This window comes from Bos mutus, chromosome 26 (genome assembly GCF_027580195.1).
Source record: "Bos mutus isolate GX-2022 chromosome 26, NWIPB_WYAK_1.1, whole genome shotgun sequence".
In the NCBI taxonomy this organism is placed as follows: Eukaryota; Metazoa; Chordata; class Mammalia; order Artiodactyla; family Bovidae; genus Bos; species Bos mutus.
The window spans coordinates 12176128-12199851 of NC_091642.1; the positions used below are offsets into that span (position 1 = coordinate 12176128).

Sequence of the window (23724 nt, forward strand, 5' to 3'; positions counted from 1 at the left end):
ACAGATGAGGAAATGCAGCCTTAGAAAAGTAAAGTGGCCATATCACACAATGGGCCAAGGCCAGAGCTGCAATTCAAAGCCATGTCTACACCACATGGCCTGTGCTCTTAACCGTCCAAACACAGAATCTATACACACATGGAACTAATCAATAAGACAATATTTACATTTTAAGTAACATGCATTCTTATAAAAGTAATACACTGTAAGATTGGAAAAAACACTTTATCACTTCCATCCTGTCATCCAGAGAGAATATTATTTTGCTACATTTCACATCATATATTTGTGTGCATATCCAACTGCAATATTGCAATATCACTATATGCTAACTTCTTATAATATTTCATGAGTATTTTCTCACATCTTTAAAATATTCTTCAAAATTATAACTTCACAGCTGTCTAATTTTCCACTTAAGGAAGCACTGTCTCACTCTTGGGCATTTAAGTCATTTCCAGTTTTTCCCTATTATAAAAAATGCTGTGATAAATGATGAATATTATGCAAGTATTTTATTTGCTAATTAATAGCTTTAGGACAAACTCTTAGGGATGAAATCAGTAGGTGAAAACTTAAAAACAAAGCTTTCAATACTATCAACAAAGGTTATACACCAAGTTAGATTTCTGCTAGAAGCATATAAAAATGCTTCTTATGCTTGCTATCATTTAGAATTTCTTTGTAAATTTTGCTATTTTGATGGCATCCATTGCCTAAATGATGTTTACTTTCTTTTCATTGCTTGTAAGATTAAACATTTAATTATAAAACTGGCTGCTTATGGTTCTTCTTCTATGATTTCCTTATTCAGATCTCCTAAGAATTTTTTATGTTCCTTATGGATTTATGAGTTTTTATACTAAGGACATCAACTCTGACATGTTTGTAAATACTTTCAGTTTTAAATTTTTATACAAATCACTTTCATTATCCATCATTATTTCCCTTATTATCTTATCAAGTTGTTCCTTAGGGGTAGTAGTGTTAGTCGCTCAGTTGGGTCTGACTCTTTGCAACCCCATGGACTGTGGCCTGCCGGGCTCCTCTGTCCATGGGATTCTCCAGGCAAGAATACAGGAGTGGGCTGCCATTTCCTTCTCCAGAGGATCTTCCCCACCCAGGGATCGAACCCAAGTCTTCTGCATTGCAGGCAGATTCTTTACCATCTGAGCTACAGGGAAGATCACTAAGTTGTTCCTTATCTGTTATCAATCATTTATTAATTTTACCCCTTTGTTAATTTATAAAAATCTAACCCTAACCCTGGAATTCATGTTGGTATATAAACTAGAAGTATCCTGATTTCTTTTCAAATAACCAGAATCCCCATCAGGCAGGCCACATCTCAACCTCTGCCAACACTGATGCCCCTGCTAAGGAAAGAGCTCCAGCTATTCATAATCTCACCCTGACCCCAAATGAACAAGCACAGTTGCAGGATTCTATCCCTTGGGTATCAAATGAGCTTGAGGAATATGGAGTATGAAAAGTCAGTGCTAAAGCAGTCATAGAACAGCTGCACAGAGGAAGTGGAACTTCAAGCATAAGGAAATCAGAAAGAAGAATGATGTGGCAGAAAGAAAGTACAAGGTTTGTTTTGGAATCCATTCCTTCACTGGGGAAATACTTATCAAGTACATTTCAGGAACCAGGTACTGAGAAGATATGAAAATAAAGGAGCAAACAATATAGATCAGAAGACCAAGGAGTACGGTGAGTATGGTGGAGATCTTCATTGGGAAGACTAGAAAAAGTACACTGAGGCCAATAAGGAGAGACTTGAATAAAAGACTCATTAAGGAACCTTACTTCCTAGAGGCCTTGGCAGGCAAATAATAACAAAAGTAAAACAAGACTGCAGCCAGGGATTAGAAGACAGCACTGAAAGGAGGTGGAAAGGAGCTAGATGGTTTTTATTACAAGAGTGTTGGCTTGAAAGGATATGGTAGTTGGGGAGCAGGGTGGGCAGTAGGTGAAGAAAGCACAGAAGGAGATTAACATGAAACACCTTAAAGGAAGCTACACTAAGGACAGGAAGAGGGTAAACTTACAAATGACAGTGAAACAGCTATCCTCTCCAGAGAGGGATAAGATGAGGACAGAGATGAGTAAGAAGGAGCAAGGCACAAAAAGCAGTGTATATAGGAGCTGGGAGAAAAGGCGGGTGAAAACCTCTTAACTCAAATAATACCCTTTTGCACCTATGGTATTTTGAACTGTTTGACTATATCAGCCATTGAAGAAAATTTAAATTTCACTAAAAAAAAAAAAAAAAAACAGAAAAAGCTATATTTTGTGGTCTAATTGACTAAAAATAATAGTCACTGATAATCTTTGAGATTCAAAGAGAGAACCAGGTAAGTTCATTAAGACTGAGTTCATGATGGGATGGTCAAGGGGAAATGTTTAGGTATAAGAACCAGAGGAGATATTAAAGGAGGAAAAGAAAACAGAAGAAAAGGAAATCAAAAGTACAGGTATAAAAGTGAACCCGGGGAGTGGGAGAAGATATTACTTTTTACTAAGTCTGGAAGAAAAGATGAAAAGGCTAAATACAGAAATGGAGCTGAGAAGCAGATGCATGTATCGAATGGCCTTGACTCAGTACAAATAGGAGTCCAAGTCATCTTTTCTATGCAGGGGGAAGGACAGAGGCAGAACAAGAGTAGCAGCAGATGCTAGGCGTGGTGAGGAGAATCCAGAAAGTCCGTTTGTAAATGTTCTGTGTGTACTTGAAACGCATGTATATTTGCTTAGTGTTTTCAAGAAAAAGGGCATCAATTCAATCCATTAGCGGGTCATTTTATCAGTTTTGTACAATGAGATCAGCACTAATGAAACAGAAAACAGAAAAACTGCACCACATAAGGAAAAACATTTCACAAAACTTTTGTTTCCGCTACATACATACATACGTGTCTGTTCAGGTCAGGATATTTAAAGTATTTCTTACTTCAAACACAGAATACACTGTTAAACTCTGGGGTAAGGGCTCTTTATCAACTTTGTTATTTTCTTCAACTGCTCTATGTACTTGCTAATTATTTGACTGCTTAGCCTAATATTGACAGTTTGAGAGGGTTTTTTGTTTTGCTTTGTTTTTTAGATCTCATGCTTTATGTATTCCCCCCTCCCATTTTTCCTTTGTAATTTTTGCATTATATTTTTTGAAACTATGTTGTCAGGCACACACAGATTCAGAATTATCATATCTTCCTGGTGAACTGCTCTGCTCATCAGGATGTAATAACTGCCTTTATTTCAAATACTGCTCTTTTGCCCTAAAGTCTAGTTTGTCTAAGATTAATATTGTAAAAGAAATATATCAGGCATTAAAAAAAATAAGTACATACAACACAGAACACTGTTAATCTAATCATATTACTTCTCCTACATCCCAAGCCTGAGAAACAAAGTCCAAATTCCTTGGAAAAGCTTGCAAGGCTGTGCATGGGTTGCTCCTGTCTACTCTCTTCCTGCCTCCCCACCCCCAGCATCCTTCATCTTCCAGAAGTGTCCGAGGGCTGGGCCTGGAATGCTGCTCCCCACCCACTTCAGCCTGCTTTTCATTCCTGACTCAGAACAAGGGTCACTGGTGTTCCCTGACACATTCCCCTCTCCACCCACCCAGCAGAGCTGATCAGGCTCTCTTTTGTGAGCCCCCTGGACCCTGCTCATATACCCTTTGTGACTTATCATTTTGGTTTAATGCACCTAATTATTGATTTGCCGGTCTCTCTGACTGAACAGGAAGCCCATCGAGAACAGAAAATTCATTGAGACCTGGTCTCATTCAGCTTTATGTCTCAGGTGCGTGATACATACACCGCAGGCTGCAAAACGCTGAATGGACAACTGACTGAACATATGACTCAGAATGAAGAAATAGGTTGGAGTCAGATAATTTGCATTGAATCACATTAGAAGCGTTCAGTATCTGAAGTGGGAAAGTGAAAGTTATCTGCAGTATTTCAAACAAACATAATCATGGCTGGCAGGGGTTAAAGTGTCTGATACTTACTACCCATATTGTGAAAACCGAAACCCCATTTCTCACTCTCGGTCCAGTGCTCTATCATACCTCTAACACCATAAGCTTCCCTACCAGGTGTAATTACTCAGATATGATGCTCTCATTTTAAAAGTATATGGAGTCTTCCAGCTTACCACCATCATTCCAGCTGCACAAGCCAGAACCTGGGAGACATTCAAAATGCTTTCCTTCCTCACCAAGTCCTGTTGACTCCACCTCCTCATATCTAATGTTTCACTTCTCTCCACCCCCACTGCTGCTGTCCTTGTTGGGAATTAGGACCTCCCCTACCTGGGTCATGAGAAAAGCCCTGGGCAGCCTCACAGCCAGCAGGTTGTTTAATACATAACAGGCACTCACATATTTACTGAATGCAATGTAGACTAAATGGTTTGGTACAGTAAGGCCCTAAGGTAAAAGGCAGGAAGTTGTAAGAATAAGGTTGAAAAACCAAACAGGGACCAACTCAGGAGGACCACAGACAGTAAATTCTCCTCCAGAGAGGGCAGATTTGCATGTGAGATTGAACTTTAGGGCCACTATGTACAGAGTGGACCCAAAGAGGCAAGCCTAAAGCCAGAGATCCAATGACAGGAGTGTGCACAAGGGCGGCCTGGCGCCACGGCTGGAAATGAAAGGCTGGAGAGAGCCAAGAGATTCTACACGATGCAGGCACAACCTGCGGTCCACGTCCCGAGAGAAAGTCCCACTAGCTCTACTGTAGTCTCGGAACCTCTTTCAACTTCAGGTTCCTCTTTCGTAAGCAGGAATCCATCTAACTTACAGGATTTTCATGAGGATTAAATGAAAGAATTATGTGAAAGTACCCAGCACAATGTCTGGCACATAAATGTTCAATAACTTTTACCTCAAGTTGGGAAATGTATATGCATTTAAAATTCCAGGTTCCTACCACTCAATAAATCTCTCTATAGATTTTTATATCAAGGGTCTACATATGGCTTTTTTAAAGAAAAGGATATTTAAAAAAACAACTTCAATAATGTTTTTTTGCATTAAAATTTATGGTAAGGCCATAATCCCTAAAGGCTTTCTGAGAGTAATAAAGGTTTTATGAAATATCTCAATGCTTATGTATGCCCCCAAAATTCTGTTTCTTCAGAATGTGAAACAGATACAGGGCTCTGATGCAGCTCAAAATTAGGCATGCAGTCTCAGTCTTAGCAACACAATTCAGGTCCAAATGGCAAATCAAGCGTGACTGCCAGCTTCCTCCCCTCCCCGAAGTTCCTTACACTGGAGAGGAAAAATCTAGAAGAGATAAAGTCCAAATGGAGGTTGAAATATCGCTTGGGAAAAGACACAGACATCAGTTCAGTTCAGTCCCTCAGTCGTGTTCGATTCTTTGTGACCCTATGGACTGCAGCACGCCAGGCCTCCCTGTCCATCACCAACTCCTGGAGTTTACTCAAACCCATGTCCATTGAGTCAGTGATGCCATCCAACCATCTCATCCTCTGTCATCCCCTTCTCCTCCTGTCTTCAATCTTTCCCAGCATCAGGGTCTTTTCCAGTGAGTTAGTTCTTCCCATCAGGTGGCCAAAGTATTGGAGTTTCAGCTTCAGCATCGGTCCTTCCAATGAATATTCAGGACTGATCTCCTTTAGGATGGACTGGTTGGATCTCCTTGCAGTCCAAGGGACTCTCAAGAGTCTTTTCCAACACCACAGTTCAAAAGTATCAATTCTTCAGCGCTCAGCTTTCTTTATAGTCCAACTCTCACATCCATACATGACTACTGGAAAAACCATAGCTTTGACTAGACAGACCTTTGTTGGCAAAGTACTGTCTCTGCTTTTTAATATGCTACAGACATCAGTAGACTTCAGTTGTATATGTGAAAATAAGTACTGGTCTGAATTTCTGAGAAACACAAGAATGAAAAACAGGATGGGTAACTTCTAATCAGCAACAGAAAGGCATCTGAAAAATTTCACACCATCCAAAAAACAAAAACAAAATAAAATAAAAATCATACTACCCAGTGGAACACAGTAAAAGGTGATAGAACCAAAAAAAAAAAAAAACAAAAAACTGAGAAAAGCACAATAAATGGAAAAGATGAGTAAGAAGCAGTGTTGTTGTTATTAATTATAATAAATGTAAAATTTCAACTTACCAATTAAAAGACTCTTAAAGACTCAAAAAGAAGACTATCAAATCTCAATTTTTCTATCAATTTAATTCTAGACCTATTTTGTTTACAGAATATACTTTTCAAAAGAAGATTAGGAAACAATACATTTGTTGCAGCAGATCAATTACACGGCTGTTGTTCGTGGAAGGATGGGATGTATGCCTGCAGCCTAGCACAGGGTTTGACACACAACAGGGACTCATTCAACGGCTACTGAACCGTTTATAGTTACCTTACCAGATGAACAAGTAAATAGGAACAAGCGTGGAAGAGTGAATTGGAGATCTTCTCCCACCAATTGCTTATTGTCTTTGACTTTTAATAAGACTAACATCCTAAGTTTTTGCTGTTTTAAAAGACAGTCCCTTGACACTGTTCTTGATTAGAGAAATGCAAATCAAAACTACAATGAAGTATCATCTCACACTGGTCAGAATGGCCATCATCAAAAAGTCTACAAACAATAAATGCTGGAGAGGATTTGGAGAAAAGGGAACCACTGTGGGTGGGAATGCAAATTGATACAGTCACTGTGGAGAACGGTATGGACATTCCTTAAACTAAGTATAAAACTACCATACGACCCAGCAATCCCACTACTGAGACTATACCCTGAAAAAAGCCCACAATTCTAAAATATGTGTGTACCCCAATGTTCATTGCATAAGTATTTACAATAGCCAGGACATGGAAGCAACCTATGTGTCCATCGACAGATGAATGGATAAAGCAGTTATGGTACATATATACAAAGGAGTATTCAGTTCAGTTCAGTCCCTCAGTCGTGTCCGACTCTTTGCGACCCCATGAATCGCACAAAGGAGTATTACTCAGCCATAAAAGGAATAAATTTTAGTCAGCTAAACTGAGGTGGATGAACCTAGACCCCTGTTATACAGAGTAAAGTAAGTCAGAAAGAGAGAAAATAAATATATACGGAATCTAGAAAAATGTTACTGGTGAACCTATTTGCAGGGCAGGAATAGGGACGTGGATAGAGAGAACAGACTTCTGGGCACAGAAGGGAAGGAAAAGATGGAACAAACTAAGAGAGTACCACTGAAATATATACATTACTACGTGTAAAACAGACAGCCAGTGGGAAGATGCTCTGTAACGACAGAGGGTGAGATGGGGGACAGGGAGGGAGGCTCAGTTCAATTCAGTTCAGTCGCTCAATCGTGTCTGACTCTGCGACCCCATGACTTGCAGCACGCCAGGCCTTCCTGTCCATCACCAACTCCCAGAGTTCACCCAAACTCATGTGCATTGAGTCGGTGATGCCATCCAGCCATCTCATCCTCTGTCGTCCCCTTCTCCTCCTGCCCCCAATCCCTCCCAGCATCAGAGTCTTTTCCAATGAGTCAACTCCTGCTTCACACTGCTGTACAAAAGAAATCAATACAACATTGTAAAGTAATTATCCTCCAATTAAAAATAAATATTAAAAAATAAGAAAAGTCCCAAAACACAAGTCTCTGCTAGGTGGGTACTTTTAATAATAAAAGCGTTTCTCTTTCAATAAATGTAATAAATGATGATTTCTCATGTGATTTCTAACAATGAAAGACAACTAAAATTTGGGAAACTTTAAATTATCTTAAAATCTCTAAGAAGTGCTCACAGTTTCTCAAGCCAATAACGAGACAAGAGACAAGCCAGTGGAGGAAGGTCTGAAGCAGGATACGTAACTGGCACAAGAAGGGAGGCTAAGTGTGTCTTTTTGAGCTGCTATGACTTTATGCCTGGTACAGTGTCTAACACACAATAGACACTTCAAAATATGTGTGTAGTTTTTATTTTGTTACTAAGGAAATAAAAATAAAAGCACTAGCAGGGTGTTCACATAGAGATCAGTATAAACCATATTGGTCTAAGCATATGTAGTAGCTTCAGTTCAGTTGCATCCAACTCTTTTTGACCCCATGGATTGCATGCAGTAACTTAGCATATGCTTGTTAATGGACACCCTGTCACCATTATTAATGGTTACTTGGAGGCAGAAGGCATGGGAATGGCAGTGAAAATGGCCAGTGGGCTTGTCCTTCCACAAAGAATAGCCAGGTAATTTATCTGCTCCAACAAATGTACTGCTTTCTAATCCTTCCTTTGAAAGGCATATTCCAACGTGGCACACAATTTCAAAAAAGAAACATTTGAAGTTTGTAAATAGGTTTTAAATTTTAGGATTATCAAAATTATCTAGCAAAGAGTAGAGTTGCTTACAAATTACAAAAGCGTAGGGTTTGGGAAATAATGACAAATTTTAATAAGTGAAATCATTAAAGGAACATAGACACAAAACATAAGTATTTTGTCATAAGCTCAACTGTCTGACCCATTAGGTCAACATTTCCACTCTTATTTCAGATCCCATTTGGCAGTCCATGGCTTCTATTTTCATGTGCCCTCCTCCTCCTGGTATACAGAAAACAAGTGATTAAGTACTGTGTGCTTGCAGACAGCATGAGTCACTCATTCCAAGAGCCATAACTGATGTTGCTCTCTGAGCCCAAGAACAACCCTGGGCTTTGCACAGCTGCTGAAGTTTCTCTCGTGTCAAAAAAAAAAAAAAGGTCCAAGGTATGCATACATAATCTGACTCGTTTCATTTCCTGCTAAAGACAAATGGTATTATTGCTCTGAAAAGGCAATTACCAACGCCAAAGTCAAACAGATGAGGGAAAGGGTTCTACAATGAGGAACTAGAAGGTCCAGTGGTTAGCTCATCCATACTTCAATTCTCAAAATTTAATTAGGCCAGAAGAAAAGGTTAAGGAGTAATCTGATTCAGTTGCCTTCTTATAAATGCAAAATTTGATATACATTTCTCTCAACTCTAACAGTAATTATTTTCCAGCATTCAGCAAGCTAAAGAGCTAATCCAATTTAAAAGTTCTAGCAGCTGCTGCTTTCCCAGTGTCAACTCCAGCTCAGTGGCCCTGGACCCTGGCCATCATTGTCGTCATCTGGGAGCTTTATAAATACTGATGCCTGGGCCCCACACCTGGAGAGTCTGACTCTGCTGGTCAGGGTGGGGCCCAGGCATAGGTATTTTGTAAATTTCTTCCAGATGATTCTAAGGTAAGCTAGGTTGAGAATTACAGGTCAAACTGATTATAGGCTACTAGTTGGACTCTGCATTAGTAGCTTAGTTTTATCCTACCAGTCTGATTCAAAGATGATGCCTGTCCATATACAGCTTTGAACTATTTTCATATAATTAAGTACCATAAACTGCAGAAAGAGCTCATAATACAATGAACTGGCAAAAGCTGGTTAAGCTAATATAAAAAATATATACATTTAAAAAAGTAACCCTAAGGGAAAAATAGAAAAACAAAAAAAAAAACCTCAGAATAGTTAAAAGATGAGATACATACCAAGAAAAGGGATCCTAAGAATTTCTAGACTTCTCCATTAAAACAGGGATTTATTAATAATTACAGTGCAGCAACAGGGCTACAAAGTTTTGATCATGAAGGATATTTGGAAGTGTTTTTTTGGGCAGAAGTTCTAAATAGACACATCTCCAAAGAAGACGTACAGGTAACCAAGAGGCATGTGAATAGATCCTTAACATCACTAATTATTAGAGAACTACAAGAAGGTGTACCACCTCACACAGGTCAGAACGGCCATCATTAAAAAGTCTACAAATAACAAATGTTGGAGAGAGTATGGAGAAAAGAGAACCCTCTTACACTGTTGATTGGAATGTAAATTGCTGCAACTATTATAGAAAAGAACATGGAGGTTCCTCAAAAAACTAAAAATACAGTTGCCATATGATCCAGTAAGCCACTCCTGGGCATACATCCTGACAAAACTATAATCCAAAGGGACACAGGCACCCCTATGCTCACAGCTGCACTATTTACAATACCCAAGACACGGAGACAACCTGAAAGCCCGTTAACAGATGAATGGTTATAAAAAGATGTGGTGTATATATAAATACCATGGACTACGACATGGATGGACCTAGAGATTATCACACTAAGCAAAGGAAGTCAGAAAGAGAAAGAGAATACAAATACCATTTGATGTCACTTATATGTGCAATCTAAAATACAACACAAATGAACAAATCTACGGAACAGAAATAGACTCCAACACAGAGGAAAAGACTTGTGGCTGTCAGAGGAGGGGTGGAAAAAGGAAGCACTGGGAGTTTAGAATTAGCAAATGTAAACTAATATATGCATGCATGCGTTCATGCTAAGTTGCTTCAGTCATGTCTGGCTCTGTGCGACCCTATAGACTGTAGCCCGCCAGGCTCCTCTGTCCATGGGATTCTCCAGCCAAGAATACTGGAAAGAGTTTCCATGCCCTCCTCCAGGGGATCTTCTCAACCCTGCATCAAACTAGGATATATACAAGATGGATAAACATCAAGGTCCTACTGTAGAGCACAGGAATCATATTCAATATCCTGTGATAAACTATAATGGAAAAGAATATAAAAAAAGAATATATAACTGAGTCACTTTGCTACACCGTAGAAATTAACATAACATTGTAAATCAACTATACCTCAATAAAAATTGTTTTTTTTAGGGGGATTTCCCTGGTGGTCCAGTGGCTAAGACTCCATGCTCCCAATGCAGGGGGCCCAGGGTTTGATCCCTGGTCAGGGAACTAGATCCCATATGCTGCAACTGAGACCTGGGGCAGTCAAATAAATAAGTAAAAATAGTTAAAAAAAAATTTTTAACTCTATACTATCCAAACTAAAAATTGTTATGATTCTCTATTTGAAGTATAAAGTTCTAATTGTCACATCTCAAGAAAGACCCGGTGCAACTCAAAAAAAGGACAGAGGACAACTAAAGAAAAAGACTTAGGTCCTGAGAGGATCTGATGAATATATATAAGATTATAAAAGATGTGGGCTTTACAGTACATTCAGAATACCAGTATAGGGCACAGAGATTGAAAAGACACAGTTTGAAAATAAATGAAGGGAAGTACAAGCTTAAATGACAACTTTCCCAACTCATTACCTTAGGAAACTGAAAATATAACCAGTCCAAAGAAGGCTTAGCTAAACCTTTGGATAACAAATTCATAAGGCATCACCCAAGAAACACGGCAGTGTGTTGTGATGCACTCCTGACCTCTGCTCTCCCAAAAACTGTTCTTCAGAACAATATGACTTTCAGAAATAGGATTTGAGAGCTACATAAGAGCACAGGGGAGCTAACAATTGGTATTTTCCTTAGCTCATTTTAGAGCTGGTAACAGATTAAAATAGCATAAAATTAGCACTCTGAACATAAAACAGAAGTAACCTTTGTCTCTGTCAGTGTTTAAGTAACTTCCTAGCTTTCCCAAAAACTGTTCAAAACTTATTCTCTTCCATCTAGGATTGTCTGTATAGTCATTCTGATACCATAGGTCCTTACCACCAAAAAGCTCTACCTTCAAACACACCAGCAGGTCTATTTTAATTGGCCTCAAGTCAAGAACCGCTTCTAGATCAAGCAGGGGCCACAGCAGAGTGTTCTGTGGGGGTGGGAGTACAGGGGAGAACCTGTACTATTTCAGTCTGGCCAGTTAGGCACTATTCATCCCCATAATTTTTTTTTTTTTTTTTTGAGTACTTAGTTAGAACCAAGGCACTGTGCATACAAAGTTATTTCTGGCAAGACAAAAAAAAAAAAATCCATTAAAGTTCACTAGTCACATAGACAGTTTCTTTCAAGACTTTCCACTCTTAGATAAGAAATAATCACAGACTATTTACAGCTGGAAGGAACTTCATGGAATCAAAGAACTCCCTTCTTCCCATTTCTTTATTAGGGAGAAAAATATATTTGCATTATCTTAGAAAAAAGCAGAGGCTTTGAATGTCAAGACCCAGTTAAAATCTCCCACTGAACTCAGCTCTATCACAGTATCTGTCACTCTGAGTCAGTTCAATTCAGTTGCTCAGTGGTGTCTGACTCTTTGCGATCCCATGGACTGCAGCACACCAGGCTTCCCTGTCCATCACCAACTCCCAGAGCTTGCTCAAACTCATGTCCATCAAGTCGGTGATGACATCCAACCATCCCATCCTCTGTTGTCCCCTTCTCCTCCTGCCTTCAATCTTTCCCAGCATCAGGGTCTTTTCCAAAGAGTCAGTTCTTTGCATCAGGTGGCCCAAGTATTGGAGTTTCAGCTTCAGCATCAGTCCTCTCAATTAATATTCAAGACTGATTTCCTTTAGGATTGACTGGTTTGATCTTCTTGCAGTCCAAGGGATTTTGTCACTCTAGAATCCTATGTATGGCTTTCTCTTGTTGGACCACTACCTGGGCTAGGGCAGAGAGAATATTTTATCCAACTTTTTATATAGGCACAATGCCTAGAAGTCAGATCTTCAACAAAGGTTTGTTGAAATAATAAGTAAATGACTTAACAGAATTTCAGACGTAATATAATTTGGATGGAGAACAAAATAGAATACTAAATTAGTTGCTGGGGTGGGGAGTTTTTGAAAGGTGCTGCTGCTGCTGCTAAGTCGCTTCAGTCGTGTCCGACTCTGTGCGACCCCATAGACGGCAGCCCACCAGGCTCCCCTGTCCCTGGGACTGGATTCTCCAGGCAAGAACACTGGAGTGGGTTGCCATTTCCTTCTCCAATGCATGAAAGTGAAAAGTGAAATCGAAGTCGCTCATTCGTGTCCGACCCTCAGCGACCCCATGGACTGCAGCCTACCAGGCTCCTCCGTCCATGGGATTTTCCAGGCAAGAGTACTGGAGTGGGGTGCCATTGCCTTCTCCGGCAAAGGGGGATAAATACAGCTACAAGAGATGAATCCTGGAAGTCAAGAAAAACAAGTGCCCAGAGAGAGAGTAGCAAATTAGAAACTCTGCCAAATTCTTTGTTCTGCCCACCACAACTGTTTCCTGGGGGAGGGGAGGACCATTATGCTGGAAATGGGGAGAAGAATGTTTATATCTGGCATAAAAACAATGTATGAATGACACCATGAAGAATCATTAATATTATACATGCAAACCGCTAAAATTAAGAGCACTGTAGCATATTTAAAATGCCCCAACATTTCAGTTAGATGTTAGGACTATTTCAAATTATGTATGTTGACCATTGCAGAAACTGGAATTTGAAGTTCAGTATAAGTAAAAATGTGGTTTCAAAGAATAAGATTCATAAATGTTCATAAAGATAAAATAATGCACTTTGTATTTTTAAATATCCCACTATAAAGTTAAAGAAATTCAAGGTTAAATTTGAAAGAATCTGCAATTAAAATGAGGTAACTTAAGAGAAAACACATGGAATACTGACCTAAAATCAACCTGTACTTCCTTCAACCAGCCTCAAAGAAAGCTGTCAGGAGAGGATGCTTTTTTGTGAATGATAGCAGTTGCTTTAAGGGTCTCGCAGCAACCAGAAAATGAGCCATCTTAACAGAGCATGGGATTTAATTAAGATACTACCACTATGTGTTGTGATGTACTATGATGCTGAATGTTCAGTGTTAGCCCTCACCTTTTAAATACTACTTCAATATCACTTAATGTATTATCAACAGCTACTGGTAATAAAGTAATGTATTATTTCTCTATTTTTGGTAAACATAATCTAATTCAAACATTCTCAGCTCACTTACGGTCAGCTGACACATATGATTATGACTTAACCCAGCTAAGGAGTAATTTGTTAGAGATTCTAAGACATTGTTGGAAAAGGAAATGGCAACCCACTCCAGTGTTCTTGCCTGGAGAATTCTACGGACAGAGGAGCGGGCTACAGTCCATGGGGTCACAAAGAGTCAGACACGACTGAGTGATTTTCACTTTCTAAAACACTACTGTTACTTCTTAGACTTGTGTTTGCTAGATTGTAAAAGGTCATATCTTAAAACATGTGAACAGGAATAATACAGCTTACAAAAAGGTGCACAAAGAGATAATAATACAGCTTATAAAGACCTAATACATTTTCTTTTTTTATTTTATTTTTAAACTTTACATAATTGTATTAGTTTTGCCAAATATCAAAATGAATCCGCCACAGGTATACATGTGTTCCCCATCCCGAACCCTCCTCCCTCCTCCCTCCCCATACCATCCCTCTGGGTCGTCCCACTGCACCAGCCCCAAGCATCCAGTATCGTGCATCGAACCTGGACTGGCATCTCGTTTCTTACATGATATTTTACATGTTTCAATGTCATTCTCCCAAATCTTCCCACCCTCTCCCTCTCCCACAGAGTCCGTAAGACTGTTCTATACATCAGTGTCTCTTTTGCTGTCTCGTACACCGGGTTATTGTTACCATCTTTCTAAATTCCATATATATGCGTTAGTATACTGTATTGATGTTTTTCCTTCTGGCTTACTTCACTCTGTATAATAGGCTCCAGTTTCATCCACCTCATTAGAACTGATTCAAATGTATTCTTTTTAATGGCTGAGTAATACTCCATTGTGTATATGTACCACAGCTTTCTTATCCATTCATCTGTTGATGGACATCTAGGTTGCTTCCATGTCCTGGCTATTATAAACAGTGCTGCGATGAACATTGGGGTACACGTGTCTCTTTCCCTTCTGGTTTCCTCAGTGTGTATGCCCAGCAGTGGGATTGCTGGATCATAAGGCAGTTCTTTTTTTTTTTTTCTGGGCGACTCCAGCCGCCGCCCCGCTCCTCCAGTTCCTGAAACTCCCCGGCTGCGCGGCCCCTGCCCCCGCCGGCCGAGCCTCCCATCTACCATAAGGCAGTTCTATTTCCAGTTTTTTAAGGAATCTCCACACTGTTCTCCATAGTGGCTGTACTAGTTTGCATTCCCACCAATATAAAGACCTAATACATTTAAATCCCCAGAAAACCACACCAAGGTTAGACTATGGCTCTGAGAATACACTCAATCAATACTATACCCAAATTAGTTTGATTTTCCAATAGCCTTGTATCTATTTGCAAATATATCAGCTAATTTTGTCATAAATCATAAAAACCAAAATCAGCAACAAGCAATTTTTTGGACATAGGGCCAGCTAGAGAAAAATAAAAAATGTCTTTGGGTCTCATTTATTTTCATTTAAAAACAAAAAAAGATCTGTTGAACCCCACAGAACTAAAATTCAGATTCCTCCCTTTCCTGAATAAAATGATGAGAAATTGGCATCTTTTAAAAAGCTGCTTAAGACAGAAGCATTTTAGTCCTCTGTTCTTATGTTCTCTATTTAATCCTCACAACAACCTCTTTGCTGCTCAAGATACGTGGGGTCAACCAGAAACTAGACTTACTTCAATTCATTCCTACCATTTTTACAGAAGACCAGCAGTGGGCCACGTGGAGGGACACAGTAATGAATCTCCATCTCCCTCTCCCTGAGTGGGCTGAGTCAGGCTGGCCAGGTGGGACAAGGGAAGCCATATGGCTGGACATCCTGGAACAGCATCAATGTAGTCACATTCTGGAAAGACCAAGCTCTCTGGGCACCCTGGTTCCTGACACGTTCATGCTCTGCCCTAAAGGCCTGCATATTGCCTCTCCTCTGAAGCCAGCCTTTGGCAAGTCCTGGTCTCTGCTGTCATGGCCTGGTCAGAACATAAGCATCTCGGAGTCAGTGATGCTAGGAAAGTCCCTCCCCTTTTCGGGGGCGGGTGCCCTAAAGACTTTTCCTCCTCCATTCCCTCTCTGCTTTATGTGCTCTGAAAGGATGTCTGTGAAACTGGATCTGGAACTCTTGCAAAGCTAGACTGGGAAGGCTTCAGGTTGCTCATCACCAGCTGAAATAGTTCCCATCCAGTACTTATCAGTGTTTCTGCTTCAAGATCTTCCCTCTATCTATTCCCTCCCCAACCCCCAAATGTTCTAAAAACTTGAGAAACCTGATAAACTGACCATAACTGGAAAAACTAGTCAATCTATTACAAAAACAATATTCCCTGTAACTATATAAACTAGTTTTACAAGAAAAGAGTCAGGACAGGTGAAATGTCCAAGAGCCAGTAGTCCCATTATCAGTCTTTTATTCTATCGATCCATAGATCCTTCCTCAATGAGCATACTTTGACATTTGAGAGGCTATTTTATTCTCTACATAGACTACATGATAATGAGTATGGTTGTTACAAATATGTTTCAGATATTCCCTATAAAAATATAAATCCCAGGGCTTCCCTGGTGGCTCAGTGGTAAAGAATTCGCCTGCCAACGAAGGAGACACAGGTTCCATCCCTGATCTATGAAGATTCCACATGCCACGGAGCAACTAAGCCCCTGGTAACACAATGACTGCGGCCAGGAGCCACAACCACTGAGGCTTGTGCACCTAGAGAAAAGCCCACGCAGTAATGAAAACCCAGCACAGCCATAAATAAATATTATTAAATATATATATAAATCCTATAACTTTGCAGTCAAGAAGGTAGAAAGGTTTATAAAACATTTTTGTCAATATTGAGAAAAACTTGGCTTTGGAGTCAGTATGGAGTTGGAAGTCTGGCTCTCCCTCTTATTCTTTAAACTTGGGCAAATTACTTCTCTGTCCCTGTAAAATAAGAATTAGAAAAAACTAAATTTTATTGTGAGGATGACATGAAACAGTACACATACAGGGCTTAGAACAGTGTCTGGTTCAGAAAAATAATAAATAAAAGCTGCTGTTATTAGCTACTATTTTTAATGCATTTATTTTTACTTGGAGGATAATTGCTTTACAATATTATGTTGGTTTCTGCCATGAGTTGAGTGAGTGAGTGAAGTCGCTCAGTTGTGTTCGACTCTTTGCGACCCCATGGACTGTAGTCCACCAGGCTCCTCCGTCCATGGGATTCTCCAGGCAGGAATACTGGAGTGGGTTGCCATTTCCTTCTCCAGGGGATCTTCCCGACCCAGGGATCGAACCCAGGTCTCCCACATTGCAGGCAGACGCTTTAACCTCTAAGCCACCAGGGAAGTCATGTATGGTTTCTGCCATACATCAACACAAATCAGCCATAGGTATATATACGTCCCCTCACTCTTGAACCTCCCTCCCACCTCCCAACTTTCTAGGTTGTCACAGAGTGTTATTACCTACTATTAATCTTAGCTGACAAAAACTTCCCTCTATCTGTAAAACTTGATTCTGAAAACTGTCATCATTCACCTTACAAAGACTATTTTTTTTGAAAGCCAAAGAAAGGGTGAAAGTTTTTGGAAAGATGTGTTTTCTACTTTGCATGTGTAACAATAAATATTCATAAAATAAGTTTACAGATCTCAATCCAACTGCTGACCTGTTAGAAATATAAAATATGGGGTAAGAAGTGTTCAAGGTATAAACCTGGTGAGCTTTAAAAGAAACTGAAAACTACAGACACCAGAAAAAACTGATTATTCAACAGTAACAAAATTGGTTTAAAAGATTTTTACAATATATTTAACAACTAATTGTTAAATTAAAATGCCCTATTATATTTTGTCATGGTGCTTTGTGAATTTTTAGTAAACATGATTTTTTTAAAAGGTAAAGTTAAAGTTTTTTTCAAAGTAAATACTAAATAACACAAAATGCTTAACTGAACAGTTTCATAAAATATAATTTTGCAAAGGAGATAAAAGTTCTATTTAGATGTCAGTTCTGTAGCTAATCTCTCATTCAAAAAAGTTTTCATGACATATTAAATATAATGTCATTATCAAAAAATAACTAGGAAAAACATGAACACATTTTTATGCTTCTGTGCATTCTAACAGATAACTAGCATCCCCCCCAATAACCATTCACCAGTATTTATCCGAGTTTCATCTCTAAATAGTTTACATGCTTATGAATGTTACGTGTATGACATGCTCTACCATCTTTTTGTGGTCACTTCATCTCAGAATGAAGCAATACACAGCAGTAAATTATATAACACTCTCTATCAGAACAACCTACAAGGACAAGTGGAAGCAATTTTAAGATTAAAGAGATAAGACCATATCACCCTTCCCCAACGGTGGACTGTATTACATTGCTTTTTAAGTCTTTAAATTACAGCCCTTATTCTCAGATAGTGAAACTCCACTCTCAGAAGATTACTGAATGTTTACACAGTACTTTACCATTTTCCCTGGTTAAAAATAAAACTAAATACTTTCCTCTGGTGGCCATTACCCTGAGAGAGACATAGTGAAAAAGTGAAAGGGTAAGTCGTTCAGTCGTGTCCGACTCTCTATGACCCCATGGATTGTCGGCCGCCAGGCTCCTCTGTCCGAGAAATCCTCAAGGCAAGAATACTGGAGTGGGTAGCCATTCCCTTCTTTAGGGGATCTTCCTGACCCAGGAATAGAATTCAGGTTTCCGCATGAGCCACCAGGGAAGCCCCTAACCCAAAAAGCAGTTCTAAGTATGATCCCAGACTACACATTATACTTAAAAGAATGGAAACACCAGAAAAAATATTCAACTCTTTAGAAGAAAAAATGTAAACAACATTAAAGAAGAAAATAAGGAATACCATCACAAAGAATTTTTCTAAGTGACATTAAATCAGAAAAACATCACAAGCGGAAATGCATCTTTCCTCACATTTATGTCCTTATTCAGCTGGACAGAGATTTTCCACCCCGGTTAGAAGATATTCAAAATAGTCCCTGAAATGACTGAGTATAACACAATATCCTATATTTATGACAATGATATTACTGAGAGAAAACCTGGACTTAATTTAACTCAGTTCAACTCAACCAAAAATGCCTTCTGTGTCCTAACACTCAAGCTCAGAGATACCAAGATAAGCAGAATAAAGTCCTTGCTTGAGGAATGCTCTGTCCACTGGGGAAGAAGAAAACTATTTTCATATGAAGCAGTTAAGAGCTACAAACAAAATGTGTACCAAGTGTAAAAAACACCTGGAAACACAAAAAGGTGACCAATAATTCTGCCCCAGGAATGCAGAGTGTGGTGAGCACAGAGAAGGGGTGGCACCCAAACTGGATCTTACAAAATAAGGAAAAGAGACCAACAGTAACAAACATTCAAAGCTAAGAAAATGATCATTTTAACCTTAAGTATCAATAATGATCCGTCTGATACCACTAGAAAAGAGTACTGTTTCAGGTTGTTCAATAGCCACAAACATAAAAATCACAATGTTCACAGGCTCTTTTGGTTTTATGATACTGCCCTTTAGAAACAAAAGGGAGCTGGCTAGTAATATATTCAGTTGAATAATCAATAAGAAACTATGAAAGATCATAAATGCTTTAATTATAAACAACAGCAAAACTGGCTGTAAAAGCAGAGGGAAATGATCCAATAAAATGGAGAATTTTAAGTTAGTGTACAGAGATCTGATAACAATTAAAAAGCCATTATTCCATTTTGTAGTTGTTGTACAGTTGCTAAGTCATGTCCAACTCTTTGCAACCCCATGGACTGCAACACACTAGGCTCCTCTGTCCTCCACTATCTCCCAGAGTTTGCTCAAACTCGTCTCCACTGAGTCAGTGATTCCATCCAACTATCTCACCCTCTGCTGACCCCATCTCCTTTTGCCTTCACTCTTTCCCAGCATCAGGGTCTTTTCCAATGAGCTGGCTCATTATTCTTCGGTCACTCTTTAGAAAGGCTCTTGAGTACTAGATAGGATAAACTATTTAAAGTCAAGAGCATGAGGTTCTTTATTTGCTTGCTATATGTACTTGAACACCTGAAGATCAAAACAGGCTTTTCTGTAAGATAATGGCCTCTTCCTTCCTCTGTATTTTTGGTCTACTTTAGTCTGTGGTTGGCTATATCCTAAGAAGTGAGATAAACCTAATTGCCAAGACTACAACCAATTTACTCAGAAAAAAAGTTAATTTGCCTTCTGATAGGGATTTTGGATACATAAATGGTAACTCAAATTACATAGCTTAATTCAAAATCTAGGCCCAGGTTTCCCTTAACTTTCCTTAAAGTCTTAAGCCTATAGCCCGTTTGAGCTTCCTCAGCTCAGAAATATGGGTTTAAGTATTCTTCCACTAGAAAGGTAAGCTACTAGCCAGCACCCTATAAGAGTAGACTTACTTCACTTGAGGGGAGCAACTTATCTCTAATCAGTATCAGCATTTATTGCTCAATCGTGTCCGACTCTTTGCAATCCCATGGACTGTAGCCCGCCAGGCTCCTCTGTCCATAGGATTCTCCAGGCAAGAATAATGGAGTGGGTAGCCATTTCCTTCTCTGTGGGATCTTTCCGACCCAGGGATCAAACCCAGGTCTCCCACACTGGGGGCAGATTCTTTACCATCTGAACCACCAAGGAAACCCTGGAAGAGGGCTGACTTACTTCACTTGAGGGAAGCAACTTATCCCTAAAGCTATTAGGACTGGACAGGTTTCTGTGTACAAGAAATGAACACAAACCAAACAGAATGACAAATAATTCACTTAAAGTCGTCTATTTAGAGGACTTATCTCCTTTCATGTAATTCCACCAGTCTGGTTCATCTCTATAAATCTTAGGGGCTGAGAGAAAAGGAGAGAGTAGCCCTAGAAATGGAGACAACCACGCCCACCTCTACTAATATCTGCCTCAATTCACTATACTGATACACAAGTGACCTAGAGATTTCCTGAGTGTTTTCCATGAAACACGTCAATTCTCGTCCTCAAAGAGGTATTCCAAACACTTAAACTGGCATTGTTTGAAAAACGTTTCATTATGTACAAAGACCAAAAAAGTCAAACCCTCATTTTATAGCTGAGGAAATGAAGTGCAGAAGTGAGTTAAAGATGATGTCAAGTTCTATCCAGCTGAAATAGTTAATTTTAAGCTCTTAGAATCCAAAGAGCTGGATCTTTGGCAGCCTAGAGAATTTTGCAATCTACCTTCCCTCAGTTTGCACTTGAAGCCTTCCCCAAACATTGGGGGCAGGGATGGGGGGAAAGACCAGGCAAATGATCAAATCAGGAAAAACAGAAAAGAATGACTGGAGACTGGCCAAAATTAGCCTATCTACAACACCGTCTGTCTCAAGATTATCAAGAGCCTTATCTGGGTGCAGTAGTTTCTCTTCCATTCTGAATTGAGGAAATAAAATGTAATAGCAAGAAAATACACCCCAAAACTAGGGGCAGGGGGGCGGAAAACAGCTAAGTTCTCCTTCACTGCTCTAGCAAATCAACCACCAGAGCTTCCAAGACAAGTAGTAGAACCGGTCAGCAAGTGTCTTGGGGGCCAATTCTCCTCTCTGTGACCTCCAGCAAGTTACTCAACCTTTCACACCTGTCTCCTCACTTGAAAATGAGGATACCACCACCTGCCTGGTAAGGTTGTTGTGAGGATTGGGAATAATAAGGGATCAAATCCTTGGAAACCCTCCTATATACGGTAACTGCTATGATATATACAAAAGGTTGATTTGTACCTTTCATACTTTCCAATTCATACCACGTAATTCTTTGTCTAGATTACACACAAGAACTACAGGTAAACTCGAAATGCTCTCGCGATTTCCTTAAAGAACTCTATTCTCTCACATCTCCTAAAAGGAAAGATCTCTGCGGGATTAGGAAAAAGGACCGGCACCCTCGACGGGGAGGGGCTACTGAGCCCCTCCAGAGGACCGCCCCCTGGACTGTCAGCTCTCTGAGGGCAGGGACTGTCCTGCTTAACTCACCACTGTGACCTAGTTTTCCTAACGCAAACTAATGTTGTAGAGTGAGGCATATCATGACAGCTTACACGACACCGAAACACGGACCCACGAGACTGTGTCGCACAATACTGAGTCACATATAAACATTAAAAGTTGAACATTACAGGTTAATTGTAATACTAAAAATTTTTTTAAAGGTGCTGTAAATCGAGTGCTTATGAGGTAATCAGAATGAAGCCATGCCCATAATGATAAGGGACCAGAAACACAGAGATGTCAACAGGGACTGAAGCTCCGGCAGGACTTTCTACGGAAACTGGCGCGACCGGGATTCGAACCCAGAACTTGCCCGGAAGGAGGGTCAGAGGGCACTCCAGAGAGGAGGCGGCCTTTAAAGCCAGGCGCACCTCACCCGAACTTTCTGGTGGGCGCCGGCCCGACCCTGACTGCGGGCGCCTCATCCCAGGTTCCCCTCTCTCCGGACAGCGGAGCGGATCTCGACGAGGAAGCGCGCTCGGAGGGGCGAGGGTCGCCGGCCCTTTGTCCCCCGCGGAGGGGCAGGGGCCCGGCGAGCGCTCCCTCCCCTCAGGAAATAATGACAGATCTCGCGCCCTCGCTCGCGCCCGCCCCGCCCGCCACGGCCGCCGGCGGCGCCCGATCCGCAGCCTCCGGCTGAGGGGCCCGGCCGCGCCCCCTCACCGGCCCCCGCCAACCCGCCCAGGGCGACCCCCGCCCCCCGCCGCCAGCCTCACCCGGTCGAAGCTGGAGGCCGCCGTCGCGGCGGCTGCACCACAGCGCGCGCTCGCCCTGCTGCAGGATGTAGTGGTCCTTAGCTTGGAAGAGCTCCATGCCGGCCCCGGACGCCGAGGGAGGCGGCGGCGGCTCCGGTGCGCCCGCGGCTCGGCGGCGGCGGCTCGCACGGGCAGTCTTCGTTGGCCGGGGCCGCCTGAGCCCGCGCGCTTCAGGGAGCGGCGGCTGAGGAAGCGCCCCGGCTGCCCGACCCGCGGGTGGAGAACGCGCCCGGGCGGCGGCGGCGGCGGCCTTGGAGGCCTCTCCCCGGCTCCGCCCCTTCCCCGGCCCCGCCCCCGGCACCTCCCCTGGCTCCTCCTCGCCCCACCCCTTCCCGGCCACTCCCCCGACTTCCCCCAGGCTCCGCCCCCTCCCCGTTTCCTCCCCGCCCCTTTCGCCTAGTTCACCTTTCGGTTCCTCTTGCTGCCCTTTCCCGCGGCCTTTTTCACTGGTTTCTTCTGGCTTTCTCCTCCTGGTTCCTCCCTCGAGGCTCTTCCTCCTGCCTCTTCTCTCCCCTCCGGGCAGCCCCCTTCTCCTACAGCTCCTCTCAAGCCCCGCCCCTGGCGGGCCCTCTTTCCCTCCCCTGGCTGATACGGTCAGAACCTCGGGCCTGGTTGAGTCTGGCAGCGCAGCTGCTCTGCGGCCTTTGGGGCAGAAGCCCCCTCCTGGGACCTCCTCTCCTTCCTATGCGTCAGGTTATTTGTTACTTTCACCAGCTCTGAGAAAAGCCAGGCCGAATCCCCAAATACAGCCTGAAATCCCCTCGTTCCCCGGCCTGAGCTGCAGAGACCTAGACTTAGGAGAGCTGGGAAATGCGACCCATAGGGCTGGCTGCAGGGGTCTATCCAGAACCAGACTCTCCTCCTCCGAGCGGGAACGTCTTCTCTTTTGGAATTTCCTCTTAGAACCTTGTGACATTTGACAACAGCAAACATTCAATAAATGCAAATCAACAAGAAGCATGTAACAATAGAAATTAAGTATTAGCAGCTGCTGCTGCTGCTAAGTCGCTTCAGTTGTGTCCGACTCTGTGCGACCCCATAGACAGCAGCCTACCAGGCTCCTCTGTCCCTGGGATTCTCCAGGCAAGAATACTAAACAGGGCTCTAATAACGAGGCAGAAGAGAGCAAAGTTCATAAGCTATCATGTCCCGAATTAAG

The 23724-nt window shown here is 41.4% G+C and overlaps 1 protein-coding gene across 3 annotated transcripts in view; it reads right to left on the bottom strand.

Annotated features, from left to right (window-relative positions):
• INPP5F (inositol polyphosphate-5-phosphatase F) overlaps positions 1-22828 on the bottom strand; it is a 93894-nt gene extending 71066 nt beyond the window's left edge. Inside the window, exon 1 of one of the 3 annotated variants that reach the window (XM_070363762.1) lies at positions 22527-22827. In XM_070363762.1, the coding sequence (XP_070219863.1) occupies positions 22527-22623 (97 nt within the window). In that variant the 5' untranslated portion in view covers positions 22624-22827. Of the gene's footprint in view, positions 1-22526 lie in introns of all 3 variants that reach the window. The other 2 variants (XM_070363761.1, XM_070363763.1) reach the window with 2 other exon arrangements.
• Between the last annotated feature and the right edge of the window lie 896 nt (positions 22829-23724).